Source organism: Aspergillus lucknowensis (genome assembly GCF_044049455.1).
Source record: "Aspergillus lucknowensis strain CBS 449.75 chromosome Unknown BJX67scaffold_17, whole genome shotgun sequence".
In the NCBI taxonomy this organism is placed as follows: domain Eukaryota; kingdom Fungi; phylum Ascomycota; class Eurotiomycetes; order Eurotiales; family Aspergillaceae; genus Aspergillus; species Aspergillus lucknowensis.
The window spans coordinates 355,807-381,810 of NW_027263561.1; the positions used below are offsets into that span (position 1 = coordinate 355,807).

The following is a 26,004-nucleotide window of genomic DNA, read 5'->3' on the forward strand; positions in this document are numbered from 1 at the left end:
TTGACGAGCTGTCATGACTGGAGAACCTCCTGCTTATCGACCTTGTCTCGTTTGAGATATATTTACAGTGCGTAGCCCTCAAGCACATATGATTTCATATAGGATCGACTCCCAAACCCGGGATGTCAGATGCTGGCATCGTTTCTCGCGAGTCGCAAAACGCGCTAGACGATGTTTAATCAGAACTGCCTGCTTTGCGCAGTGAGGCAACTACCAGTTTACAAGTTGGGAGACGTTAATCCCCGAACGCGAATAGCATGCCATTAAAACAAATGGCGGCCAGGTACAATAAGGTGCAGGCCCTCTGGAAGAAGGGTCGAAGTACATGAAATGGCTGAACTATTTACATCCCAATCTAAATCCGAATGACCACGGGCCAACCCTCTCCTCGTCCCCTGCAATCTAGTCTCCTCCACTCCCCTCCCTCCCCCCCCCACCAGTTGATCATGTTAATTAGTAGCTGTATAACCTCATCAAGGTACGGTCACTCACAGTTTCACGAAGCTAGCATACCCAAGTAGGGTTGGCGATGTTTCCCACCAACCAGCTGCACCATTGTCAGTTACGTCGGTGAGCAACGGGGAAGCCACTTGCCCCCATCGTCCTCCAGTCAAAGCAATTGCCCGGTGGCAGTCAGTCGGTCGGTAGGTCGGCGGCGGCGGCGGCGGCGGCGGCGAGAGGGCGTCGTATCGATCGGTCGAGGGGGGCGGAAGCGTTCGGGGGTGACTGGCGCTCCGGCTATGGACTACGACTTAATTTCCCCGCGTACGGGGGGTGCGTCTATTACCCCTGTGAATAGGGAACCACCGCCGGATGTCCTCTGCGAGACGTCAGTGACGGCCACGGCAACAGCCACCACACCCGAGAGGGGGATGAATTACCTGTTTCGTAGCAGAAACGCACCACCAATACTCAGCAGGACGAACGCCAGTCTGGCTGTCGTATGGCCGAAATGCGAGAACGAAACGAGCGGATGTGTAGTCGCGGCGACTACACTCGGTAAAGCGGTGCTCTAAGCCGCTGGCGAAAGGGTGGGTTTGTGACTGCTCCAGGACGAAACGAGTGGATCGCTCTGATGACAGCGAGGATATGGGCTTGTCAACTGCCAGTCCAAGCGGAACGAGCGTGGTGAGAGCGCTTAAAGAGAGAACACGCAGATGGGATATCAAGTGTAAGACCTGAGGTATCCCATGTGCCGGGTCGACTCTCGCTTGTGCAGCCGCGACTGCAAGACCACATTGGGGGCCCGTTCAGGCATGTACCTGAGAGGCGGGCGAGATTGTCCGTGGTCGCAGGGCTGGGAGGAAGGAGTGACTGGCCCACCGGCAAGGCGGGCCTCCCTGGCGCGGGCAAGAAGACGTGAAACGTGTTCGAGAGGGTCGAGCGAGCGAGCGGGAGTGTGAGAAGGAGACTCACGAGAACGAGCGTGTGTGGCTTGGGCCGATGGGCGCACCCAAGCCGACCGATGCATATGCAATCGGGGCTTAATCCAACGAGAGACGGTGACGACTTCCGGCTCCGGGTCGAAATGAACGTGCCTGACCGGGTTGTTGATCCAAGGAGTGACGGGAATCACCTCCACGGTCGGTTCGAAATGTACGTGTTTGACCGGCTTGTCGGTCCAGCGAGGAGCAGACCTTGCAGGCCTCTCCCAACGAGCGGTGCTGGACCGGAAGGAAGGTCTGTTGGATGTAGCGAGCGTCGTGCCAGAGGTGCGGGCAGGCAGGTGCAGCCGGGATGGCAGGGCAGGCCTCTCAGAGGGAGCAGGCCTGGAGGCATTGGCCTGTCGCGCCGCAACGATGGAATATCGGCGGAAGGAGGGACGCGCAGTTGGCGCCCCCGGAACAGTGTCCAGGCAGAAGGAGCGACGACCGGGGCGAGCAGCAGGGGTCTCTGGAGCAGTCGGAGGAGCAGGAGGAGGGACATAGCGAGTGCGGAGGCGTGAGCCCAGGCGAGGGGGCTCAACCTCAGGGAGGGAGCGGACGTGGTCCCGGCGAGTCAGAGACGACGAGAACGAGCGGACAGGAGGATCTGGGATGCTGCGGATCGAGGCACGACGGGGGACGAAGGTCAAGCGAGAGGCTGGTCGTGCTCGAATCCGCTCAAGGACTGAATGCAGATCCGCCTGAGGAGGAACGGAACCAGATAGGCGAGACATCGCGAATCTGGCCAAAAGAAAAGAGAAAAGAAAAGCTAAACACCAATGGGGCACGATATAGGGCAGCGTAGACGAGTACGGTACTAGCAATCGAAACAACCATGTGGTGTGGAGAGGAAAGGAAGAGGAGAGGAGAGAGAAGGGAAACAAGAGCAGATATAAAGGGCGAGGCCGTTGCCATAGTGCAGGACAGTGTTGAGAGGATGTTGAGAAGATATTCAGAGAAGGAGCGCTCCATCATGGTAGCCATGGTCACCATGTCGTCACTCCCAGGGCGACACTCTTCACCGAGCCTGCTCGAGGATGACGATACTGATCTACAGGAGCCACACGCAGTGGCCAGTCTAAAGGCCGAAGCTTCTAAGTTCTCAGAACGAGCCGCCGCCGTCAAGCACATCGGACGCTGCGCCTGTTTCGTCCAAGTGCCGCCGATTAGGGCTCCTCGAGCGAAGGATATCCCAACGTCTGCGCTCTTTCCGCAACCAAATACCCCGACTCCGTAGCAACCACCATGACGAATGTATTTGTCTCATAGCAGCTTGAAGGGATTCCTCGTCGTCTTAGAGACGAGCACGCGTCTATTTGCTTTGGAGTGCGCCTGTTAGGTGCAACCCACGTCGTCGTGGTGCAAGTGAAGGGACGCCGTACTGGACGGGAGGTTGTGAAGCTAGCCTGATACATTGAGTCTTTCACTGCAGTATTCACTCGTAGGCATACTAGGAAAACCCTTGTATTCGTGCATAATCTCCAGCATTGCCGTACCAGCTCGTCCACCCATCATGGCCAGTGACTTCCCCACCCCCCGCCGACTCCGCTCTCGGCAACGACATCGGTATCTGCACAGTGCATACAAATCACGCCCCCCTCACCCATTCCGTCGCAGAATTCCCACATTCTCTCCATTACAAGATGACAACTACACGGGCCCTCATCTCATATGGTTCGTATAAATTAGGCGGATGGAAGCTAAAGAACGTCTCCCTTCGCCCGCTCCGGGAAAAGGAGCTCCTCATCGAGGTCGTCGCCTCAGGGATATGCCAGACAGATCTCCATTTCGCGGGCGCAGAGAGCGGATTCGGGGTTCATTATCCGCGAGTTATGGGACATGAGGGTGCGTCCCTTATAGACGAGGACGATTTCGGTGCTTTATGCTAATATGATATGGCCAGGTGCTGGGTATGTCCGAGATATCGGCCCAAACACGCGGGTAGCCAAGGTCGGAGACCCCGTCATCATGTCATTCTCGTCGTGTAAATCTTGCGAGCCGTGTGCCAGGGGCCATCCGGCTCATTGTACGGGTTTCAACGCGATCAACTTTGAAGTCGTGCCGGGAAACTTTGTGTTCAAGGAGGCTTCGGCATCGTCTACTGTGTCGGGTCCAGATATCTATGGGCAATTCTTTGGCCAGTCGAGCTTTGCGAGCTCCTCGATTGTTAACGAGGACTCAATTGTTAATGTCTCTGGCCTGGTTGAGTCCAGAGATGAACTGACACTCCTCTCGCCACTAGGATGCGGAGTTCAGACTGGCAGCGGTGCCATCATTAACGCGGCCAACGCCGGCCCAGACGACCGAGTAGCGGTTATTGGACTAGGAGGCGTGGGACTGAGCGCTGTCATGGGCGCCAAAATTGTCGGCTGCACGCAGATTATCGGGATTGATCGACACGAGTCGAGATTAGAACTCGCGAAGGAGCTCGGTGCGACGCATGTGGTCAGAGTTGACGCAGAGTCTGATCTAGGAGAGGTCACGGCCGCCGTCCGGGCGATTACTGGCGATCTCGGAACCAATATCACACTCGATACCACTGGCGTGCCCGGCCTGATTGCGCAAGGCGTCAAGATGACGGGGTTCAAGGGGAAGATTCTGCAGGTTGGGACGGCGCCGGAGACGGGCAAGCTTATGATTCCTATCCATGAGTTCATGGTGTCGGGGAGGCAGTTTATGGGTGTTGTCGAGGGGGATGTGGTTCCTCGAGAGTATATTCCTAAGCTAATTAGATGGGTCAGGGAGGGGAAGTTGCCCTTGGAGAAGATTGTTAAATTCTACCAAGCAGATGAGTTTCAGGCGGCCATCCAGGACATGCAGAGTGGACAGACGGTGAAGCCTGTGATACTATGGTAGCTACCGAGTCTGTATAATCAACCACTGGCACGGTATTCACTGAATGAACTATGTGCATAATCTCCATGACAACAGGACAAACAAGGACGTTAAGCCCATTGCATCTTCCATTTCAATTGAGTTAGAGACTGCCGTAGAAACTACGCGCACCTTGGTCGTTCTTGTCTCTGTGCTCGTGGGTTGTCGCTGTACTATCTCTGCATTATGCTCACTATGTCATCGTCGAAAGTATCACTGTCTTGAATCACACATTCAACGCCTCCAGGCCTTCCTTCGCGAGTACGGTCTTTACGCTCTCCCTCTTCTCCAGCGCACCCACCAACGCCGTATACTTTGGATACGGACTCAGATCAATACCGGAACGCGTCTTCGCCCAGCGATACAAAATGTACAAGAACGGATCAACAGCAGTCAGTCCGTCGCCCACGGCATAGACGCCCTGCAGCTTGTCCTCAATAATTGCGAAATTTTCTACGAGACGCTCCCTCGCCTTGTCCTTGACCCTCTCGTGCGCCTTCGGATCCGCGTCTGTCGTCCAACGCCACGGTCGGATCATTTGGCCGTATGTCCCGGTATGAACCGTTCCAGAGAGATAGTTCAGCCATTCATATACCCTGACCGTCTCGAGGGGCGTCTTTCCGAAGAACTGCTTCTCGGGTGCGAGTTGTGATATCATGGTCGACACGGCCGGGAGTTCGGTGATGACCTCACCGTCCACGACGAGGACGGGAACCCGCCGCTTCGGGTTCAGGGCCGTGTAGTCTGCAGGGAATTGGATTTCCGTGGCGGCGTAATTGTATTGGATCGGTTCGTAAGGCAACCCAGCTTCGTGGAGGAGGACGTGTGGTGCCACGCTGCAGGCGCCAGGAGCGAAGAAGAATTTGATGTCGGGCATATTGGCTGAACCTGTTCAAGACGATGCAAAAAACTTGGGACCCCGCTGATGAGGAGCAATTCCGCTTTATATGCAGGCTGGGCTCCTGTTGATGAATTAGTAATCGGATACGAGGCGATGTCGTTTCCAGGCCCTGCCCCGCGTGTTTGTTTCCGGTGGGATGCTTCGAGATCCTCGGGAGGCAAGTTATCTTGTGAAATCCCCAGCGCATCCCGAGGGAAGCATCCCACCGGGCCGCCAGCGAGGACTTTGTTCCATCGCATGCTGGTCACGGAGCCAGAATTCAATATCTGCTCTGTTAGACGCATACGAATCACTATGCAGAGCGTGTTTCCTACTTTTATCTCATGTCCCTGCCATAACCTGGTTGGCATGAGCCATTTGACGTGACCTGAGCACCTCCAGCCGGAGTTCCTCAATCTGCTTCCATCGGTGGTCTCGCCAAGTAGCCTGAGCATCCTTCCAGTGGTTGTAAACACGGTAAGCCAGCTGCCAGGCCGTACTTGCATCATCCCCGAAAGGCCCATTCCGTAGATGAAGGAGTAAGTGCGCCAATGCATCCCATTCGATGTACGTCTGGAAGAGCCACAGCCACTGTTTCCCCGGCTCATACGCTCGGAGTGTCTCAGCGTCTTGTAATAGTGTCATCCAATCACGCCGCTGAGCCTTCGACTTATATTTTGATTCCGCTTCCAACGACGTTTGGCTGATGACCGTCAGCTTCAGTCTTGTGATAATGAGTCTCATAGAAAGCATGGTGATCTTGTCAAGTGGGATTCTGTCGTCGCAATACGAGAGATATTGCTTTTCGATACGCTCCTGGAAGAGATCTATCGCCTGGCATTTCTGGGCCGTCGATAATTTGATATAGCCATTGGCCTCGGAGAATGTATCGGAAAAGACCATCTGTCGGGCAAAGTAGCTGCCTTCAAACCGTACGAGACTAAATAGCATCTCCGTCCGGCCGTGCTCAACACCTGGGAGGCGGCTCATGTCAGGGTGGAGGTTTGCGTCCGATACATTCGATGGTAACCGTGTATTGAACGAGGACTCCAATATACACGGCTCTGACCGGCGATCCTCAGCTACCCGGACGTCCAGGATACAAAGCTGCCACCACAACCGCCGTCGCATTTCTACCTGAAACGGCGATAGTCCAGTCTCTGCGCCATCCCGGTTGAGTCCCATCTTCAGAGCCATTCCGACGGCGAGGCCTACCAAGGCGTAGACATCCGGTCCGTTTTCATCGCATCGTCCGGTTATCTTGAAGGTCAGATCAGATCGACCAAATGCAGTGACGTCTTACCAGGTAGATTGTGAGCGCCTGCAAGACCATCAGGTCCGATGATTCGAGAACATTAAGGCGAGAAAGCAGATATTCGACCCCAGCTCGATATCTTGAATCGTCAGCAAACCAGTCGAATCTCGGAATTGGCGCTATCATACTCTTTCAACAGTACAGACCGCTCCTCCTCAAACTCGGCTCGACAGTCCTCCTCCGACATGGCAGCCACGGTGGCATAGTATATCACGAACAAGAGGCATTCTGAAGGTGAATCCAATCCATCCCGGCCACGGACGGCTTTCATTACCAGTTTCTGCACGGTTGGAGTGTGAAACGTCTTGAGAAGAGGGTCTACTACATCCAGGTACTTCTGCCATAGCAGCGCTATAGTTGCCGGGGGCGGACGGAGCCGCTCAATTTCGATATAAGGCTGCGGCAGCAAAATCGACGATGAAGGAATACTGGGCGGCCGGGATTCCCTCCCTCCAAGTCGCTCCATATCGCTAGAGTGGGATATATAGCTTTCATCTCCGCGTGACGATGTCGCTCCTGTTAGCAAACTCGAGCGCGGGGAATCGGTAATCTCGGACAGACGTTTTTCAACGGCCCGCAGTTTCGACTCCAGAGATGCCATCCGATCGAGAGCAGTAGGATCTTCGTCAAGGGCTGTCCGTTGCGTGGGGTACTTACATGCGATCCTCACCCTGACGCAGTAGGCGCACGGGCGCGCTCGATCGCACTTTATTTTGCGGCGACGGCATTCGAGGCAGGAGCGGCCGGGCGCAATCTCGCGACGCGGCATGTCAACAATCGTACCGAATTGATTCGGATTGCAAAGCGATGACGAAGGCGCTCGAGACGCAGTGAGGAGAAAACGGAGAAAACGGAGGCGTCCGTCGCGTCGTCGCGTTGATTGGCTGGGGCGGAGAATGCGGAGGGCTGTGCGATGCATTTCAAAGCAGCACCAGGAGCATAAAAGGCCATGTCGGGAGTGTATATCCAAGTAGACACCTTCTTCAAGTTTATCTCCAGACTCAATAAGATCCATTCTATTCAGCACACCAGGCAATGACCACTCTACTCAAGAACGTTGCCATCGTTGGGGTATGTGGCGCATTCCCAGCATGAGTACTCTCTGCTAACAGCCTACAGGCAAGCGGGAACGTCGGCCAAATCATCCTCAGAGCCCTCCTAGATGCCTCTGACTTTAAGGTCACCGTCTTGACGCGCACCTCCAGCAACGCCACCTTCCCCCCTGGCACCAATGTCCGCAAAACAGACTTCTCAAGCGCCGATCTGCACGACGCGCTGAAGGGCCAGGATGCCCTCGTCTCTGCTGTCGGGGCGACTGGCTTTGGAGAGCAAAAGAAGCTCATTGATGCCGCTATCCAGGCCGGTGTAAAGAGATTCTTCCCGTCGGAATTCTCGTCGGATGCCCAGAACGAGGTGGTCCTTGGATTGCTACCCTTGTTCAACCAGAAGAAGGAGGTCGTTGACTACTTGAAGTCGAAAGAATCGGACTCCTTTACCTGGACTGGGCTAGCCACATCGGTTTTGCTTGACTGGGTGAGTGTTCGTCCATTTTATTCGATTGCATACAAGCACATAACGTCTGCTAACGCGGGATAGGGCCTCGCCAATGGCTTCCTCGGCTACGATATCGCATCTCGAACAGCGACCATCTGGGACGGAGGCAACAGCAGATTTACAGCGACTAATGAGAAGCAGCTCGGGGATGCTGTGGTTTCCGTCTTGCAGCGCCCCCAGGCCACCGCCAACCAGTATCTGTATATCTCCTCCGTCGAGACCTCTCAGAACGAGATTCTCGCCGCCCTTGAACAAGCGACCTCGCCCTCGTGGACGGTGACCAGAACGACGACGGATGCAGAGGTTAGCGAAGGTACCAGGAAGCTCGGGGAGGGTGACTTTAGTGGTGCGCTTGCCCTGGTGCGCGCGACGAGCTTTGGCGATCTTTCTGGTTTGGGCGCCAACTATGCAAAGGATAGGGTGCTGGCGAATGAGCTACTCGGGCTCAAGGGGGAGAGTATTCGGGAGACTGTTGAGCGGGTTGTTAGCGCTGTCACATCCAAATGATCTAGCGTATGACATTTTGGCGGTGCATGACAAGCGTGGTGATATGAGGGTGTGGTGAGGATGCTACAATATTCATTCACAATTGATATGCCGGAAGGTAACAAAATACACTGCCGTAATAGCATATGATCTAGCCTTTAACAATCGTCTGTACGCTGCGAAGCCAAAAGATCGTTCATGAGATATTACGGTGGCATATCATTCTACCGAATTGTAGTTTGGTAGGTTATACCCGCCACTCCCTGATATGATCTTGAATGCGTCCCCGAAAAAGTCCACGAGGTCTTGCCCGAGCCATTGCGGCATGACTTCAGTCCTACTCAATTCCATCTCCTTGCGGAACGGTCCAGCAACCTTGACCAGTTAGTTCATTTCCAACGCCGCGCGGGGAAACTAGGCCACGTACCAAAGTGCAACTCCCACTCTCTCCCTTGACTGATTTTTGCGCAATCGCTATCCCCACCTCCTCTGGTGTATTCGGCTTCAACCCACCAGCCTCCCACTGCTTCCCGGCCTTGGCTGTGATATTCGTTGTCGTGAAGAAGGGTGCGATGCCCGTGACTGCGATGCCGTGTTTCTTCGCAGCCACCTGTGAACTCCGGAGAAGGCCGACGATGGCATGTTTGGAGGAGACATATGCCGACACCCCAGTGCCGCCGAAGTACCCTGACGTTGACGCCACCAGAACGATCGATTTACGTCCTTTCGTCTCAGCCGGGGACGACTTCATATAATGCATCGCCAGACGTAGGGCTAGCCCGTCAGTTCTCGATCCTAATCCACACCGTCGGATTTAGGGGTGCCCTTACTATTCAACGTCCCCTTCACATTCACGTCAATTACTTTGAATGCCCCCGTAGACTCCAACAAGTTCCCATCAGCATCGGTACTCTCGACATCAAGCGTCTCCGTCTTCTCCATGATGCCCGCGTTCGCGACGACGGTGTCAATGTCGCCGAATTTCTCGACCGTGCTGCGGAAGAGATGCGTCATCTGCGCCCAGTCGAGGATGTCCACGGGGACGAAGACGGCTCTTTCAGGATGCGGGAATGCAGCGATCGTCTTCTCTGCGAGCTCCGTTGAGCTGGGGATGTCGGCTATGACGACATTTGCGCCGTACGTGTTGAAGACCTTTGCCGTTGCTGCGCCGATTCCGCCTGCGCCGCCTGTGACGATGACGGTATTCCCAGCCAGTTGCGTAGGGACGCTGGCATCTAGGTGTCCGCTGGACATATTGTGTTGGGGACTTCCGAGGCGTGGCTCAAGGACTGTTTGGTGGAGGATCTGGGCCTCGCTGAAGTGACTCTTCTTCCTCGGCAGTATGTCCTCTGTATTAATCCAGGTCAGCTGTGACACTGATATCGAGGTAAGAACGAACACCGTTCCAGCAGGTATCAATCCACGGAGGAATTCCGGAGCGTTTGACAATTGAATTTTGAAGCCTTGGATTGACAGCGGGGGAGGGGAAGGCTGGCCCGGAGCCCGGAGGCTCGTCCGGCTCGATCCATGGACAGCGCCCATTCGAAGGTCCAGTTCCCCGCATCAGTTGGAGAACATGAATCATGTCTGAGAATCTCGGAGAAGCCGTTTGCTCCCCGGCTGGCCACCGGTGGCTGCAGACTGGAGTATCACAATAATCCCCCACCATCACAACCATTGGCCTCCCAACACTCGATATAAACTTCCAATAAAGCAACAACATCAACAACCGCAAGGAAACACTGGCTCCCCCGCACTGTCACCAAAATGGCACCAAACCTAACCCCCCTCTTCCAAACCCTCGAAGCAAAGTTCGCCTCCGCCGCCTTCGACCCAAGCAGATGGTACATCCTCGCCATAGCAACCCTCACAGCCTCCACGGAGCCCGACCAAGCCCACCAACTATACACCTACCTGATCTCGAAGCCCGAGAATGCAACCCCAGACGCCCGCAGAGCCATCGTGCGCCGCCTCCGCGAGGCCCTCGTAAAGGCCGTCTCCATCGTCGGCGTGTGCAAGCCCATCGAGTCGATTCTGGCGATAAGCAATGTCGAGCGCGACGAGGACCGCGATTACAGCTCCACGCGTGAGGGGTGGCAGTGTGATGAGGCGAACCACGCCCGCGCGATGGACTGGTATGCGAAGGTATACCGGGGCAACGCTGAGAAGACGATTGGGTTGTTCAATGCGCATCGGGATTTCGCGTGGATTAGTCGGGAGATTACGTATGGGCTTTACCTTTCTGATCGACAGGTTCTGGATGATTTGGATACGCAGCTTGTTGTGTTGCCTGGGATTATGATGCAGAATTTGAGGCTCGAGACGCATTGGCATATTCGTGGGACGAGGCGGATTGGGCAGAGTAAGGAGCGGGTGCAGGCTATCTGGGAGAGCGTGCAGGCTGTTGCAAAGTTTCTGGAGATCAAGTTGGATAGAGTGCCGAGTGTTGATGAGGTGGAATATGATGTTTAACTTAGAATGATAGAATGAGAGATCACCAAGTCTCGATATCCATTCCTACACCTAACTGCGCCTTGGAATCTTAACCCGCAAACGAAATTCCACATCTAATCCAATATCCTACGACACCCACGGAATCTCGTTAGTCCCCTTCATCTTCCTATTCGCCCGGCGATAGTGCAGCGTCAACCCCAGAGCCAGACACGCCGAGACAAAGCTCATGCCGGCATTGACTCCGTGGCCCAGACGATACGCCGGTGCATCCTGCGGCCGATAGATCCAGACACCGATGATCTGGCCGGGTCCAGAGAAGGCGATGTTCAGAGCGATCGTGAGGGAGCTCGCCGTCACGTTGCGGACGTTGTCGCCTACCCAGGCGTTGAGGGAGGGGAGGCCGCCGAATACGCCAGCTGTGGCGACAATGAGGAAGATGTAGCGGGCTGTGAATGCGTCGGCAGGGAGGCAGGCTGTGATTCTGTTAATGGCTAGCTTAATAGCATAGCATTTGGTCGTGCATTACCTTGGATGATGAATGCAATGGATGCAGCCCCAGACGCGCAGAGTGCGATATAACCCCGAGACTTGGTGCGGTCCGAGAGCCAGGCTAGGAGCAGCGTGATAGGGTATGCGATTCCGTAAGGAGGCACAGTGAAGAGCTGCGCGCGGAGGTCACTGTAGCCCAGTCCCTCGACGATAGTCGGGGCGAAGTAGGCGAGCGAGGCAACACCCGTGCCTACCGTCATGTAGGTTAGGTAGTGCATGTACAGCCGGATTGATGTAAGGGTTTCCTTCGCATCTTTCCAGTTGAGCTTGTCTTCGCTGCGATGGTTCAGTATAGATCTTCTCAGGGCAATGAGTCAACTCACCCAGCGTTACGGTAGGCTCCTAATCGCCGGATTTGCAGCTCTTTCTCCTCTTCCGTCAACCAGCCGGCCTGTTCGGGGTAGCTGGGAAGGAAAAAGAACACGAGAATCCCAACGACAACTGTACAAAGGAATGAGCGGCGTGGAGACAGTTGAAGGAGGTCAACTCACTGGAGGGAAGGCCTTCGATGATGAACAGCCATCTCCATCCTTCGAAGCCGTGACTGCCGTTCAACTTTCCAACCCCGTATGCGATTGCACTGGATGGTCAGCAGGCGCGCTCAAGCGTCACAGAGATACCTACCCGCCGAATGCGCCAGAAAGGGTGGCACTGCACATGAAAACTGCGATCCGAATAGCCCGCTCCTGCGGTTTATACCAGAAGGTGAAGTAAAAAATCATGCCTTCCGAGTCAGTACACTCCAAGATATCTTGTAATCGGGTTCATACCAGGGAATACTCCTGCCTCCGCAGCACCAAGGAAGAATCGGAGAACAGCCAGCTCCCAGTAGCTGTGTGTAAAGCCGATGCCTGTGCAGAACGCGCCGAATGCAACGACAAGAAAGCCGAGCCATCTGCACCAGAGGCTATTAGGGTCGATGTCATAGATCGATGCAGGCACTCACCTGTGAGGCTGGAACTTCTTGAGGGCGAGGTTGCTTGGTGCCTCGAAGATGGAGTATGCGACCAGGAAGAGCATCATGGCGATCGTGTAGTCATGGTTGGTGATACCGTTCGTGTCCATGAGGGTGTCGTTTGTCGTGGAGTTCATGATTCGGGCATTCCCTGCATCGTATCAGCAAGCTATCCCGATTCGACGGGGAGATGGTGACGCACCGACGTTCGATCTATCAAGGTAGCACAGCAGATAGATGATCGCTGTCGGGAGGAGGAGGCGTTTATCGATCCGTCGGACGAGCCTGGGTGACAGGACCGTCAATACTCATCCAGAAAGACACGAGCGCTCCGGGTGTTACCTCTTTTCAGCTTCCAGATCCTCCATGCTGAGCGCTTGGACATCCTCGGTATGGCTTGGCTGAGGTTTGGTGTCCAGGTCCGCTTCCAGGTTATCGCTGGAGAACATGTCGACGGGGAAGAGCGTTGCTTTGCGCAAGACGAGGCGACTGAAGCAGATGGAGAAGAAGTGAGCGACAGAAGCAGCTGCTCCATGAAGTTATTTAAGGAGATGGCCGGGGCCGCACTGCAGTCTCCACAGCCCCCGCAACGTCGTTTACCCCAGATCTCCAATGTCTTGGTCCAAGGCACGACTCATAAGAGTTTGAGTCAGCTGCCTGGGCCGCGATTCAAGAAGCCTGAAGACATCTCCAACATTCTGGAACTGGAATTGTGTGAAAAGGTCGGCGGGTGGCACCCCTGCCTGCTGCAGCCAACAACAGCCAGCCGTGGAGGGTTACACGACTCGCCAGATTGGGCGGCGTTTACGATGATCCTCGGAGCTGCGTTCCATCTCCGATGGTAAAGTCACTTCTCCAACTTTAACGATCGGAGGCCCCGGACATGAAGTCGTCCTGTGAAACTCGGAGATGCTGCGATGGTCGAAGACGGTCGGTGGAGAACGCGGGGTGAAACACGAATACGACGATTGTGAGCTTTGTGTAAAGGCATGGCAGGTGTATATATCTGGGCTCAACAGGAAATGCTGAGAGGTGAGCACTGAATATTGCATTCCCGAGTCAACCATGACCCTCTCATCCAATCAAGCTGGGCCAGTCAATGTCGCCGTTGGCAAGTTCCCAGCGACATCGCCATCGAATCTCTCCATAGGAGAGGCGGACACGATCGCACAAGGCGTGGTCGACCGCTTTAACAAAGCATTGGCGAAGGGAGGCTTCGACACCGTCGCTGCTCTCTTCTACGGCGATGGATATTGGCGAGACCACCTGTGTCTGTCTTGGGATCTGAAGACCTTGAAAGGCCACACGGAGATTACCACCTTTCTCGAAAGCCATAAAGCTCGCCTAGAAGTCGATATCGACAGATCATCTGCGTTCCGACAGCCAACTGCCTGTACTCTTGATGGTCTCGGGAACTCCCACGGTATTCAGTTCTTCACGAATATCACCCTTGACTTTGGAAAAGGAAGAGGCATTGTCAGACTCGCGGAGGAGAATGGCCAATGGAAGATCCTCACATTCTTTACCTCGCTCGTCGAGCTGAAGGGACATGAAGAGCCTCTGCATGGCCGTCGCTCGAAACGAGTCGAGCATGGAGGACAGCCAGACCGGAAGAACTGGCGGGAGCGACGGGAGGAAGATGCAGAATTCAGTGAGAAGGAGCCAGCTGTCTTGATCATTGGTATGTCTTTAATCCCGATTCCTAGGCCATCTCTAACTGGTAACTAGGAGCCGGTCAAGGTGGCCTGACTGCCGCTGCGCGACTCAAAATGCTCAACGTTGACACTCTGATAATCGACCAGAATGACCGCATCGGAGACAACTGGCGCCAGCGATACCGTCAACTTGTCCTCCACGACCCAGTCTGGTATGACCACATGCCGTACGTCAGCTTTCCGCCTCACTGGCCGGTCTTCACGCCCAAGGACAAGCTTGCCGAATGGTTCGAAGCGTATGCTAAGATCCTTGAACTGAATGTCTGGACGAGAACGACCCTCAAAACACCGACTTGGGACGGCAAAAAGTGGACGGTTGTTTTGGAGCGCCGCAATCCCGATGATACGGTGTCTATGAGAACTGTTCATCCCCGACACATCGTCCAAGCCACCGGCCACTCCGGTGAGAAGTATGTTCCACCGTTGGCTGGTCTTGATACGTTTAAAGGCGATCGTATATGTCACAGCTCCGACTTCAGGGGCGCTCTACACGCAAATAAAGGCAAGAAGGCGATCGTTGTCGGGTCCTGCAACTCGGGGCACGATATTGCGCAGGACTTCTTCGAGAAGGGATACGACGTTACCATGGTCCAGCGAAGTACGACTTGCGTAATCTCTTCTGAAGCAATTACGGACATTGGACTGGCTGGACTGTATGATGAGAATGGGCCACCGACAGAGGATGCCGATCTGTGGTTTTGGGGGTTGCCTGTGGAATTGCTCAAGGTGCAGCAGATTGGTGTCACTGCATTGCAGAATGAGCACGACAAGGCAACGCTGGAGGGACTTGACCGAGCAGGCTTTAAGGTGGATAAAGGGCCAAACGACGCAGGGCTATTGCTGAAGTATTTCCAGCGTGGAGGCGGGTACTACATTGATGTTGGGGCGAGCCAACTGATTGTTGACGGGAAGATCAAGATCAAGCAGGGGGTTGAAATCGACCAGGTCCTGCCTCATGGTCTTCGATTTGCTGATGGCAGTGAACTTGAAGCCGATGAGATTATCCTAGCGACGGGCTATCAGAACATGAGGACGCAAACACGACGGCTGTTCGGCGCTGAAACTGCGGATGCCGTTGGAGATGTCTGGGGCTTTGACGCGAATGGGGAGATGCGTGGCATTTGGAGGCCGTCAGGGCATCCGGGACTGTGGTTCATGGGGGGCAATCTGGCGATTTCGAGATACTATTCGAAGATATTAGGGCTGCAAATCAAGGCAGCTGAAGTAGGGCTGTCATCTTAGCGAACGAATGCGACAATGAGCACTGAGATACTTGACCAACTTCTAGATCTCCAGAGACTCCCAGCACTCTCATCGAGTTTCCAATCACACACTCTGATCATTGGCCCAGTACCAAGCGTATTGTGGACCTCCCCGCCATCGTTTAGGGGGGATCTTCGCCTATCAAAATCCCCGGGATTTGGAGAGCCCCAGCAGAGCCAGCAGTCCCCGCACGTCCGGAGGGCTCCGGAGGGCTTGAAATCAGACCGATTCCGCGTTCACTTGACTCGTGTCCACCGTGTCATTGTTGGTATTCCCAGTTCTGCCGTGTATACCATGACTAGCCACGACGGCGACGGGCCAACCCCGGAGCGCACCACCGAACGGCCGGGCAAAAGACGGCGCCAGGATGTCGCACGACAGGTATGCAGCAGTGGACTGACTCCGATTCGCAGGCAATAGTCAACGACTGACTCCAGAGTAGGCCTGCGAGCGATGCCGCGTGAAGAAGACGCGATGCGACGAGCAGTTCCCCTGTGGTCTGTGTCGCAGCCTCGGGGTGGAGTGTGTCTACAGCTATCGCAAGCCCTCTCGGTAGGTGTCCCACCAAGAAGGTCGACGTCCGTTGACCCCAACCAGCAGTGAGCTGTCTTCAGACACGCTACTCCGCATCTTGGGGAGGCTCGAGTCCAAGGTCGACAGCCTGACGACAAAGACGCCGACTTCCTCGTCGCATGCGACCGAGCCATGGGCAGCCGACGGAGGCGAGCAGGCTGCAGTGTATGAAAACCCCCCATCCTCCCGTTACATCTCTCCGTCGGCACAAGACGTGGTGGAGGAGACCGCGCCGCGATATCCACAGTCAGCTATCGTACCATGGAGTGCGCACCAGGTCCTTGCGTGGAAGCCTGTCCTCTCCATGCTCCCCGAGGCTGTCCAGCTGCTTGTGAGCGAATGTGGCATCGACTATTCGACCTCGCTTGAGCTGCATAGACGGCGTCTTCCACTCGGAGTGCGGCCGGGGGGCAAGGAAGATCCTGAGCCGCTGGGGAATCTCAGTGTATCGCTGGTCAAGGAGCTGTGTGACTCGTATTTCGCGACCTTCCACCTTACATACCCGATTGTCGATCGCACGTTCTTCCTCCGGCACACCCTTCCTGCGGCTATCCACGGAGACTTCGGCTATGATGTCGAAAGCTGCGTGGTGCTGGTAGTTATGGCTCTGGGCTGCTGGGCTAAAGGTGCCCTCCGCGAGGCCAGCGAATTCCGCACCCACAGTCGATGGGCTTCCTCATCTCATGGTGGCACATATGAGGACAAGCGCTCGAATATCGATGGCAGTACGCCTGGGCTCGTCTTCTTCAATGACGCACGGAAACGCATCGGCTGGTTGATCAATGGCAACTGCATGCAGAGCTGCCAATACTACTTGCTCTCAGGGTACGCACTCCTTCAGTCTGAGGAATGTAATACTAACAGACGCGCAGCCTGTACTACGCGCAACTAGTCCGGCCTGTCGACTGGTGGACGATGACCGCGCGAGCAAGCACCTGTTGTCGGATGTTCTGGGAGAAGTACGTGAGCCTCACCGTGCGGTAGGTCTGGGTTAACGTGCGGCAGTGTCCCAAACCCGTGCGACGAGTGGATCGCAGACATGCAGTCTCGCCTGTTCTGGAACGTCGTCATGTTTGACGCCATCCTATCCCAGGAGCTGAAGCTGCCAGGATGCCAACTAGATGATATGGCGCAGCGGATACCGCTGCCGAAGTTCGTCAGGATGAAGCAGCCGTCCTTCTTACCGGTCGACTCGGAGACGGACGAGGAGGAGTCGTTCTTCCAGTATCACTTCCTAGCCCAGGTCGCTCATCGCATCCTCCTGACGAGGACGAAGACGAGTATTTTCGTGACGAGTATGCCCCCCCCAAGTCTCTAAGCGGACTTTTTGTTGACCGTTTAGGTGAATACTCCTCGCAATCTGTTGCGGAGGAGCTCCATCAGCAGCTTGAACGGTGGCGTAATCGATTACCTGCTGCTCTTCAGTTTGACGACGACCGGCTAGCACCGTCGCCTGATTCACCAGGCGAGATCCTGGTTGTCTCGTGGCTGCGGTTTCGGTATATCATCGCCAAGTTCCACTTTGGAAGGCCATTCCTGTAGGTCTCTGCGTCTTCCGACGACGTAATGCTAACGCATGAAGGCACAAAATCCTGAGCCGCCCGAAAGAGACTACCGACGAGGAGCTGCACCGGTGTACAGAGATCTTCCACCAGATATTCAGCTGGGAGCCGATCATGCGAGTGATCTGCGTCATGAAGAGCTGCATGCCGCTGAAGTTCTTCATGTGTTCGCAGTGCGTCTCCTCTCCGCAGTCTCGATCTCTTACTGACCGGAACAGGCTATTTGGCCAGCTTCTCTTAGTTTACTGCTTCCGGTGTAATCTCGAGCCACGGCTCCACCAGGTTCTGCCAGCGAGATACCACTCGTGGTGTGCGTTTGCACTTAGCTTCCTGCAGGAGGCTGCTCCGTCGAGTCCGACGCTGGCGAAGGATGCGGAGATAGCGACGATCTTGTGTCAGGACCTAATTTTGCCGTAGCCTAATCATATTGAATCAAGAGAGTGACAATAGCCTGCCAAGTAAACCAGCCATTGTACGCAAGACAGCTCGGAGTTGGAGGTCTCTCCGAGTCAGTCAGTCAACGCATCTCCACATCGGACACCCTCCGTCGCTTGGAGAGAGAGCCCACCTCCGGATTCGTTCCTGCCAGATGATTGTCGCTAGGATCTCTTGAGAACTCTGGTTTGAACATTACTGTTACGCAACAGTATACAATGCGCAGCTTGGATATAGATACTCCTCGTTGACCTCCCCCCTAGCGTCGCATACTCCATAACTCCAGCGCACACAATGACGCCCACCCCCTCCTTCGCAAAATACCCCGACCTGGCCGGCAAAACTGCCCTGATCATGGGAATTGGGCAGACCAAGGCCCCCGGCTCAGAGACATGGGGCAACGGCGCCGCGATCGCGCGCGTCCTGGCGCACAACGGCGCAAAAGTCTTCGGCTGCGACCTGAACCTCTCCGCCGCAGAGTACACGGCATCCCGGATCCGGGATGAGGGTGGAATCTGCGACGTCATCCAAGCAGATGTTACCTCCGTAACGGATGTCCAGAAAGTAGCGGATGCCCTGGTCGCGCGCCACGGGCGAATCGACATCCTCGTGAATAATGTCGGCATGACGGCGACGGGGGATCCTGCGAGTATGTCTGAGGAGGTGTGGGATCGCCAGATCCAGGTCAACTTGAAGAGCGTGTATACAGCGTGCCACGTTGTGCTCCCGATCATGGAGAGGCAGGGCGCCGGGGTCGTGGTGAACAACGCCTCCATCGCGGGCCTGCGGTATATCGGGAAACCGCAGGTCGCGTACTCGTCTGCTAAGGCGGCGGTTATTCACTTCACGAGGGTGACGGCTGTCATGTATGCGGGTAAGGGTGTGCGGTTGAATTCCATCGCCCCGGGCCTCATGTATACGCCGCTTGTGGAGAGTCTGAAGACGAGCGGGCAGGAAGAGGCGTATCGGCGGATCATGGAGCAGCCCATTCCGATGGGGAGGATGGGCGATGCGTTTGATGTTGCCAGTGCGACGGCGTTTCTGGCGAGCGATGCGGCGGGTTATATCACTGGGCAGAACTTGGTGGTGGACGGGGGGTTTACAAGCAGTGCTGTGTCGAAGCTGTAGGGTTGGATGTCTATATTGTGGTTATATTGAAGCATTTATCTGTCATGGCTGTTGAAGCCTGCTACGCTGTTCCTATCCTTCATTCATGTCTCCTCATAAAGCTAGTCAATCGTCAAGAGCTGCTCGTAGAACCCCCCAAACCCGCGCACCGGATCGCGCAGGTGAATCTCCAATATCCAATGCCTTCGCAGCCCATCACGCCCGACCGAGTTCATCCTATCCGTATTCCCCCGCTTCACATACAGCGCAATCTTGTCATTCGGAATCCGCTCATGAGGAAATGAACCCACGAGATGTCCCGCCAGATCCGCACCAAACACCCAGCCCGCCCGCTCGGCCTCCTCACACGCAATCTCGTACAGCTCACCACCGGTGATATCCGGGTTCTCGTGGAACCGCGCCTTGACAGTCTTCCACACTGGCTCTAGCGCATCGCGCAGCTTGATCTTGTGCGGGTCGTTGCCGAGGACGAACGTGCGTCCGAAATCCGCCTCGTACGCCTCAAAGACGGGGCCGAGATCGACGACGAGGATGTCGTCTTCCTCGATGACGCGGTCTGGCGGGTTCTCGGCGAAGGGGAGGAGCGTGTTGGGCCCGCTGCGGATGAGCCGCTTGTGCCAGTGCGAGGTGACGCCGTGCTCTGCGCCGAGGTCGTAGATCTCCTTGTTCAGCACCTTCTCGCTGACTCCCGGGCGGACCAGCTTCTCGATGGCTTCGAAGAGGGCGACGGCTTTGTTTTGCGCGTCGAGGAGGTATGCGGCGCGCTCTTTGTCTTGGGGGGTGGCCATCTCTGCGGGAGCAGCAAGTGTCAGAGATGTGGAGGGCAATGGGGTTGGGATTTATCAGAAAGGGACTTGGTGAGGGGGGTGGGGTTGGATACGGGGATTGAGTCATATCTCCAACTTGGTGTTCATCTCCTCGGTTTCTGGCTTATTATTGACGGGAATACGAATCAGAAAGAGGACTACGAGAAGGCATCGCATTCCTACATTGCCATGACTATAGAACTAGGCCCCTAGAACTATTCCTGCACAATCTCGACCTTATCTTTATCTATCACTCGTTAGCCACGCCTCCGATGCAGTCTGGTTGGAGCTCACAGAAAGCAACATAGCCCTCGATGTTCTTCGCTGCGTCATACGTCTCTTTGTAGTACCAGGCTGCGTTCTCGAGCGTCTGGCCTGGGAGGCTGTTAGCGTGGACATGAGGACGAGAAGCGGCATGGACTCGAAAGCAGGGCAACGACCGTCTACGTTGATGCTCCAGTACGAAGCGTGGCCTTTCCACGGACAAAAGGTCGACAAGTCAGAGTCCTGGAGGATAGATCGGTCCTTGATGGCCGAAGAAGGGAACTGTCGCCGTTAGCATCGCTGCGCATCCCCGCCGTATCCTTCTCTGAACTCCATACGTAGATGTTCCCTTCAACGGTCTCCCACTTGTCCGTTTCGGCGATGACGCGGTCGCCCACTTTTGCGAGAGCACGAGGCATCTTGTGATGAATCAACTTTGAGCACAACTCTCGTTTGGATGGAGGAAGGCCAAATCTGACAGAACCGACGAGATCTGATATAAAGCTGACAGCGGGGCGGGGGAGATTACAAATTCGGTGCCAAAAGTGCGTCATCATATCCAAGCTCCGAGCCCGCTCTGTTGATACCTTGCCCGGACGATTTCCTTCATCTTGGGAGACATCACGGACCTGCGCAGGAATAATCACAATCAAGTGACGGTATTCTGCCTCGATGACTTGGTGAAGTGACAGTGGGGAAGCAAGGGTCCTACAGGCCCCTGTTTGAGTATGGCTTTGCATGTCGTGTAACATCATCTCGTCACCAGGAACCCAGCGTGATTTGGGAGGGGCCGACCTCATGGCGGGGCAACCTCTTCAGGAACCTTCCGCTCGGCTCCCAGGGCTATTGCTTGACTTGTGTCGGATTCCTCGCCCGATTTCATTGCCTAATGAAAGTAATTATTGTCGGAGCCGGCATTGCGGGACTGGCCGCCGGAATCGGGCTGCGTCGCGCGGGCCACGACGTCACGGTGAGTCGCACGAGGTCTCTGCTGCCATACCATGAATATCTGATCGCCTCTTCCAGATCTATGAGCGCTCGAGCTTGCTTCGCGAGGTTGGCGCCGCAATCAACGTGTGCCCAAATGCCTCCCGAGTCCTGCTCCACTGGGGATTCGATGTCGAACGAGCGCGCCTGGTCACGGCCCGTCGGCATATCCTAGTGCTTGGAGAATCGCTCCGATATGCACACAACATCGAATTTCCTGACTTTGCGAAGGATTACGGCGGCCCTTGGTACCTCGCGCATCGAGTCGATCTTCATTCCGAACTGCGACGGCTGGCCACCGATCCGGAAGGCCTGGGACGTCCTGCAGAGATCATCTTGCGCGCCGAGGTTACCGACTATGACCCTGAGAAGGGATCTATCTCGCTGGCCGATGGATCCATCCACCAGGCAGATCTCGTCATCGCCGCAGACGGAGTGCATACGTCCGCCATCCGCCACGTTCTTGGACACGAGGCTCCAGCCACGGCCACTGGATGGGCGGTGTTTCGGTTCCTGTTAGCCGCCGAGGATCTGCGTCAGGATCCTGAGGTACGCCCGCTCGTTGAGACTGGTGCCACCCAGCTCGGCGATGGGGTGATGCGGATCATGACGGCCGAGGGGAGTATGAGGCGGCTTGTCTGGTATCCGTGTGCTGGGTAAGCTCCCTCGAAGCATTGTGGATCAGCTACTGACAGCGAAGAAGTAACACAATTCAGAACTTTGTGGCTGTGCACGAGGACCGGCAGACTGATGGCCATGAACGAGAAGGTAGGCTCTCTCTGTACAACCTACGCAGTGACTAACAAGCAACAAGATTGGGACCGGGCCGCGGATGTTGAGGATGTCTTATCCTACTTCCCCGACTTCCATCCCGATGTCTTGAAAATAGTCAAGTATGAGGCCTCTCCCCCCTCGTCCTCCGTTTACTAAATTCGGACAGGAAGGCGACGAGCATCAAGCGGTGGCCCCTTCTCTACCGTGATCCGTTTCCAACCCTGACTCGTGGTCGCCTGCTCTTGATCGGAGATGCAGCTCATCCCATGCTCCCTCGTATGTCCCTCCCCCCCCCCGCCGTGTCCAGCGCTGGACACAGGTTCTGATTTGCGTCCAGACCAAGGCCAAGGCGGCGGCATGGCCATTGAGGATGCCGGCGCATTAAGTGAGTTGTTCGCGGATATGCCGGGAACCGTTTCCGAGGGCGAGATCCACAATCGCCTGGCCTTGTTCGAAAAAATTCGTCTCAGACGTGTGTCTGCGATGCAGATCCTCTCGAATGCAGGTCAAGACCAGAACTGGAGGATTCAGGAACAGGCGCGGCAGTATATGCCCGATGGTGTCAAGGTCCCCACGACTACCGCGGAGTTCTGGGAGCATAACTTCCGCTATGACGTGCTCGGTGACAGTCGTCGGCATGTCCAGGCGTACCTGGATGGGAGATAGGCGGAATACAGGGTATCTCCGTATTTGAGAGAATTTCGTCCATGATTTGTGAGGGTATTCCCGATAGTCATATACTTCAGTGGGTAGTGAAGCCCTAAAATCGATAGACAGCTGTCAGGCGAGGGATCACGAACGTATCATTCCATTCCTACTGAATCGAGTGCATTAAACAAAACCTGATCTATTTTATCTTCATTGTAACCCGAGTCTGTCCCTCTGTCAAGCGAAGGGTGTGGTCGTCCATGACCCTCGCATTAGACGAGTCAACGCTCTTATTGACCACCCTGATGTCTACGAACCCGTTGATACTGCCGTCAACAACGCTGACGGCAACACCATTTGCGGAATCGTAAATACGCAGAGCAAGCTTAAACGCGCCAGGCTTCTCATGGTCCGCAATCCGGACAGTCCTATCCATCCCCTCAACCCAGTTCACCAGCAGCTCCACGTCCTTGCTCCAGCCATACACCACACTTCCCTTATCCTGATTTAGGCTGCGGAATATAGCAGATCCAGGTCGAAGAAGGACAGGCAAGGAGAAGAAATCGTGTTCTTCAGTTACGTACCCGCCGCCAGTGCGGATCTTGCCGTCGAGGAGGCCGTACCACTCACCTTTCGGGAGGTAGTATTGGATTTCGCCCTCGGCGTTGAGGACAGGCGCGACGAGCAGACTGTCGCCGAGGAAGTACTGGGTGTCTATGTGCCAAACTATTGGGTCGTTCGGGTATTCCAGGAACATGGCCCGCAGCATCGGAACTCCCGTCTGGTGCGTTTCGATGGCGCTGGAGTAGAGGTACGGCATGAGGGAGTGTTTGGTCTGCACAAAGTGTTTCAAGACTTTATCAGCCTCGCCGGATTCGTCAATGAGCCAGGGAACCTGTTGAATCGTCAGTCTCTTGGATAGACTCCCGGCATATGCTCGGTGCATGCTCACCCGGAAGCTCCCACTGCCATGCAGCCGCGAATGACTCGAGAACAAACCAAAGGCAATCCATCGCTTAAACAGCGCAGGATCTGGCTTTCCCTCAAAGCCGCCAATATCGTGTGCCCAGTACCCGAAGCCTGAAAGGGCCAGACTCATTCCCCCGCGTAGAGTTTCGGCCATGGCTTCGAACGTGCTGTACGGATCTCCGCCCCAGTGGACGGGGAAACGCTGGCATCCGGCCGTTGCGGAGCGAGCAAAAAGCGCAGCTTTGTGTGGGCCGAAGTTCCTCTCTACCACCTCGAACGTAACCTTGTTGTAGAGAAAGGGGTAGTAGTTATGCATCTTTTCTGGGCTGGAACCGTCAAAGTATACCACATCGCCAGTGGGAATGCGCTCGCCGAAGTCGGTCTAAGTGGTCAGTAATGAGCGAACCCTATGGCTTAAATCGGGGATTACCTTGAAAGAGTCTACTCCCATGTCGATGAGTGCCTGAAGCTTCCCCTGGTACCATCTGCAGGCATCTGGATTTGTGAAATCCACAAAGCCCATTCCCGCTTGCTACGCCTGCTTGTTAGCCAGATTCTCGATATCAGGGGGGTGATCATACCCAGAAATCATACTGCCACACGCTCCCATCCGTCCTCTTGAGAAGATAGCCCTTCTCGGCAGCTTCGTCGAAGATGGAGCTTTCCTGTGCGATGTACGAATTTATCCACACGCAGATCTACCCGAGTTAGAAGTTGCTTTTCTATTTTATGGTGGTGCTAGTACTTACGTGGATTCCACGCTTCTTGATCCGCTCCAGCTGTCCCTTTGCATCTGGAAAATAATCCTTGTCAAACTCGTAGTCGCACCACTTGAAGCCGGGCATCCAGAAGCAGTCGAAGTGGAACACGCTCACGGGGATTTCACGTTCGGCCATGCCATCCAGGAAAGACGTCACAGTTCCCTCGTCATATTCAGTAGTGAAGCTGGTGCTGAGCCACAGCCCGAAGGTCCATGCGGGTGGAAGTGCTGGCTTTCCTGTGATGGTCGTGTATCGCTCGATGATGGACTTTGGATCCGGGCCGTAGATGAGATACATGGCCAGTGACTCTCCGGGAACGGAGATGTTGACCCGAGTAGTTCGCTCTGACTGGATTTCGAAAGAGAGGAAGTTCGAGGTCGGGATGAAGACTCCGTAGCCGGCGGAGGTGATGAAGAAGGGGATGTTTTTGTACGTGAGCTCTGAACCGGTGCCACCGTCTTCGTTCCAGATTTCAACGCTCTGCCCGTTCTTAACAAAAGGCCCGAATCGCTCACCCAGGCCGTAGACCTTGTCTCCAACGCCGAGCTGCAGTTGGTAGGTGACCCATCGCTTGCCCCTGTTAGGGTCGAGGTAGTTCGCCCTAGGGTGCAGAGCTGTGGTTCCCTGCTTCACGTAGCCAACTGAACGCCATCCCAGTTTGGTGAGTAGCTTCTTGTTGGCATAAAAGCTAACATCGAATGACTTGGGTCGGGTGTCCACGGCCGCGGAAAGGCTGCCAATGTCAAGTTTCAGGCCTTCCCCTGTCTTCGAGGTTTCAACGCTCGATTCATGCTCCGGCCGGCCAGCAGGAAATAGCTCGAAATGAGGCCCTTGAGTGACGCTCTTTTGTCTCATCCAATGCGTGGATGAAATATGTAGAACGTTGTCGACGGGCGAGCTGAGGGAGTGAGTTAACGTCGGGTTGTTCAGCGTATCTCCTCGGTGGTTGATTGGTTTTGAAGACTATAGACCAGTCAGCTCGTCGTCTATCCAGGTTTACAGATCTGAATCCTACCGTGACGAAATGGAGCTTGTCGTCCTGCGTCTCAGCGACAACGGTCTCCACGGCCCAGTCAATGAGGGTATCTGCCGCTGGGTGCCAGCAGCCGTGAGAGAATTTCACCATCTTTTCTGACTCTGAGGGTTGGTCCTGAGTGTCATCGTCGAGCAGCAGACGGAATTTCTTTTACGTTTCCTCGCTCGCCATTGCGCCGAATCTCCGAATTCGAAGACTTTAGGCGCTTGAGAAAGGTTGCAGTAGAACGCTTTACCCGGCTGTCCAGTAAACGGCCGAGTTAAGCGCCGCAATCCGAGTCTTTGCTGGATCAGGCCGTTTTTGACTCCAACAAATGCTGGGCAGGACCAGACACCCCCACGTGGGGGACTGGACCCCAGGCTTCAGTTTGCGCGCCACGTGCTTGTTCTACGATTCGGAATCCTTTTCCAGACTTGATGACCTGGAGCTTGTCCAATCTGCTTGCTAGAAGCTTCTGAGCAAGTGTCTCGAAGTCTCCAACTGCACGATGAATTTAGCCTGCACGTTTTTCCGAACCCCAGGGGGTCGATGCAACGGCCAAGAGAATGTTGGAGCTGCATCGGGTATTCAAGGAGCTATATAGTCGTGGCAA

General features: G+C 55.3%; 15 protein-coding genes across 15 annotated transcripts; 7 read left to right on the forward strand and 8 right to left on the reverse strand.

The window, feature by feature from the left end:
- Positions 1–1,165: 1,165 nt before the first annotated feature.
- Positions 1,166–2,158, reverse strand: BJX67DRAFT_380744 (uncharacterized protein; the record flags this gene model as incomplete). The annotated part of the gene is made up of 1 exon (XM_071032857.1): positions 1,166–2,158. The coding sequence occupies one exon, from the start codon at positions 2,156–2,158 to the stop codon at positions 1,166–1,168; it is 993 nt and encodes a 330-aa protein (XP_070886785.1).
- Positions 2,159–3,040: 882 nt separating this feature from the next.
- Positions 3,041–4,988, forward strand: BJX67DRAFT_387665 (NAD(P)-dependent alcohol dehydrogenase). The gene is made up of 2 exons (XM_071034253.1): positions 3,041–3,269; positions 3,328–4,988. The coding sequence occupies exons 1-2, from the start codon at positions 3,068–3,070 to the stop codon at positions 4,278–4,280; spliced, it is 1,155 nt and encodes a 384-aa protein (XP_070886786.1). The 5' UTR covers positions 3,041–3,067; the 3' UTR covers positions 4,281–4,988.
- On the reverse strand, positions 4,266–5,201 carry BJX67DRAFT_352289 (glutathione S-transferase family protein). The gene has a single exon (XM_071029003.1). It carries the CDS (start codon positions 5,173–5,175, stop codon positions 4,525–4,527), a length of 651 nt encoding a protein of 216 aa, XP_070886787.1. The 5' UTR covers positions 5,176–5,201; the 3' UTR covers positions 4,266–4,524.
- A 319-nt stretch (positions 5,202–5,520) lies between these two features.
- Positions 5,521–7,262, reverse strand: BJX67DRAFT_371782 (transcription factor domain-containing protein; the record flags this gene model as incomplete). Its single annotated transcript, XM_071031137.1, has 3 exons — positions 5,521–6,438; positions 6,482–6,572; positions 6,622–7,262. The coding sequence occupies 3 exons, from the start codon at positions 7,260–7,262 to the stop codon at positions 5,521–5,523; spliced, it is 1,650 nt and encodes a 549-aa protein (XP_070886788.1).
- A 266-nt stretch (positions 7,263–7,528) lies between these two features.
- On the forward strand, positions 7,529–8,554 carry BJX67DRAFT_380748 (aromatic alcohol reductase; the record flags this gene model as incomplete). The annotated part of the gene is made up of 3 exons (XM_071032858.1): positions 7,529–7,564; positions 7,613–8,026; positions 8,090–8,554. 3 exons carry the CDS (start codon positions 7,529–7,531, stop codon positions 8,552–8,554), a joined length of 915 nt encoding a protein of 304 aa, XP_070886789.1.
- Positions 8,555–8,682: 128 nt separating this feature from the next.
- Positions 8,683–9,980, reverse strand: BJX67DRAFT_77608 (uncharacterized protein). Its single transcript, XM_071035438.1, has 3 exons — positions 9,364–9,980; positions 8,961–9,307; positions 8,683–8,908 (listed from the first exon to the last, which is right to left on the reverse strand). Exons 1-3 carry the CDS (start codon positions 9,785–9,787, stop codon positions 8,753–8,755), a joined length of 927 nt encoding a protein of 308 aa, XP_070886790.1. The 5' UTR covers positions 9,788–9,980; the 3' UTR covers positions 8,683–8,752.
- A 320-nt stretch (positions 9,981–10,300) lies between these two features.
- Positions 10,301–11,005, forward strand: BJX67DRAFT_380750 (uncharacterized protein; the record flags this gene model as incomplete). The annotated part of the gene is made up of 1 exon (XM_071032859.1): positions 10,301–11,005. The coding sequence occupies one exon, from the start codon at positions 10,301–10,303 to the stop codon at positions 11,003–11,005; it is 705 nt and encodes a 234-aa protein (XP_070886791.1).
- A 108-nt stretch (positions 11,006–11,113) lies between these two features.
- Positions 11,114–12,940, reverse strand: BJX67DRAFT_387669 (major facilitator superfamily domain-containing protein; the record flags this gene model as incomplete). Its single annotated transcript, XM_071034254.1, has 9 exons — positions 11,114–11,460; positions 11,514–11,812; positions 11,860–11,977; positions 12,028–12,116; positions 12,161–12,260; positions 12,307–12,431; positions 12,483–12,642; positions 12,694–12,776; positions 12,834–12,940. 9 exons carry the CDS (start codon positions 12,938–12,940, stop codon positions 11,114–11,116), a joined length of 1,428 nt encoding a protein of 475 aa, XP_070886792.1.
- Positions 12,941–13,556: 616 nt separating this feature from the next.
- On the forward strand, positions 13,557–15,448 carry BJX67DRAFT_387670 (flavin-containing monooxygenase; the record flags this gene model as incomplete). Its single annotated transcript, XM_071034255.1, has 2 exons — positions 13,557–14,172; positions 14,220–15,448. The coding sequence occupies 2 exons, from the start codon at positions 13,557–13,559 to the stop codon at positions 15,446–15,448; spliced, it is 1,845 nt and encodes a 614-aa protein (XP_070886793.1).
- Positions 15,449–15,763: 315 nt separating this feature from the next.
- Positions 15,764–18,021, forward strand: BJX67DRAFT_371785 (Zn(II)2Cys6 transcription factor; the record flags this gene model as incomplete). Its single annotated transcript, XM_071031138.1, has 8 exons — positions 15,764–15,850; positions 15,912–16,021; positions 16,067–16,867; positions 16,915–17,001; positions 17,048–17,337; positions 17,385–17,580; positions 17,625–17,768; positions 17,823–18,021. 8 exons carry the CDS (start codon positions 15,764–15,766, stop codon positions 18,019–18,021), a joined length of 1,914 nt encoding a protein of 637 aa, XP_070886794.1.
- A 312-nt stretch (positions 18,022–18,333) lies between these two features.
- Positions 18,334–19,167, forward strand: BJX67DRAFT_380753 (SDR family NAD(P)-dependent oxidoreductase; the record flags this gene model as incomplete). Its single annotated transcript, XM_071032860.1, has 1 exon — positions 18,334–19,167. The coding sequence occupies one exon, from the start codon at positions 18,334–18,336 to the stop codon at positions 19,165–19,167; it is 834 nt and encodes a 277-aa protein (XP_070886795.1).
- A 101-nt stretch (positions 19,168–19,268) lies between these two features.
- Positions 19,269–19,955, reverse strand: BJX67DRAFT_380754 (M24 family metallopeptidase; the record flags this gene model as incomplete). Its single annotated transcript, XM_071032861.1, has 1 exon — positions 19,269–19,955. The coding sequence occupies one exon, from the start codon at positions 19,953–19,955 to the stop codon at positions 19,269–19,271; it is 687 nt and encodes a 228-aa protein (XP_070886796.1).
- A 177-nt stretch (positions 19,956–20,132) lies between these two features.
- Positions 20,133–20,736, reverse strand: BJX67DRAFT_352297 (DUF427 domain-containing protein). Its single transcript, XM_071029004.1, has 4 exons — positions 20,576–20,736; positions 20,414–20,519; positions 20,268–20,348; positions 20,133–20,220 (listed from the first exon to the last, which is right to left on the reverse strand). The coding sequence occupies exons 1-4, from the start codon at positions 20,654–20,656 to the stop codon at positions 20,189–20,191; spliced, it is 300 nt and encodes a 99-aa protein (XP_070886797.1). The 5' UTR covers positions 20,657–20,736; the 3' UTR covers positions 20,133–20,188.
- A 25-nt stretch (positions 20,737–20,761) lies between these two features.
- Positions 20,762–22,968, forward strand: BJX67DRAFT_77653 (FAD/NAD(P)-binding domain-containing protein). The gene is made up of 6 exons (XM_071035439.1): positions 20,762–21,207; positions 21,264–21,880; positions 21,928–21,992; positions 22,039–22,117; positions 22,165–22,274; positions 22,336–22,968. The coding sequence occupies exons 1-6, from the start codon at positions 21,127–21,129 to the stop codon at positions 22,662–22,664; spliced, it is 1,281 nt and encodes a 426-aa protein (XP_070886798.1). The 5' UTR covers positions 20,762–21,126; the 3' UTR covers positions 22,665–22,968.
- Positions 22,742–25,771, reverse strand: BJX67DRAFT_387673 (glycosyl hydrolases family 31-domain-containing protein). The gene is made up of 6 exons (XM_071034256.1): positions 25,392–25,771; positions 24,365–25,339; positions 24,197–24,313; positions 24,046–24,147; positions 23,599–23,997; positions 22,742–23,541 (listed from the first exon to the last, which is right to left on the reverse strand). Exons 1-6 carry the CDS (start codon positions 25,500–25,502, stop codon positions 22,846–22,848), a joined length of 2,400 nt encoding a protein of 799 aa, XP_070886799.1. The 5' UTR covers positions 25,503–25,771; the 3' UTR covers positions 22,742–22,845.
- Positions 25,772–26,004: the final 233 nt, after the last annotated feature.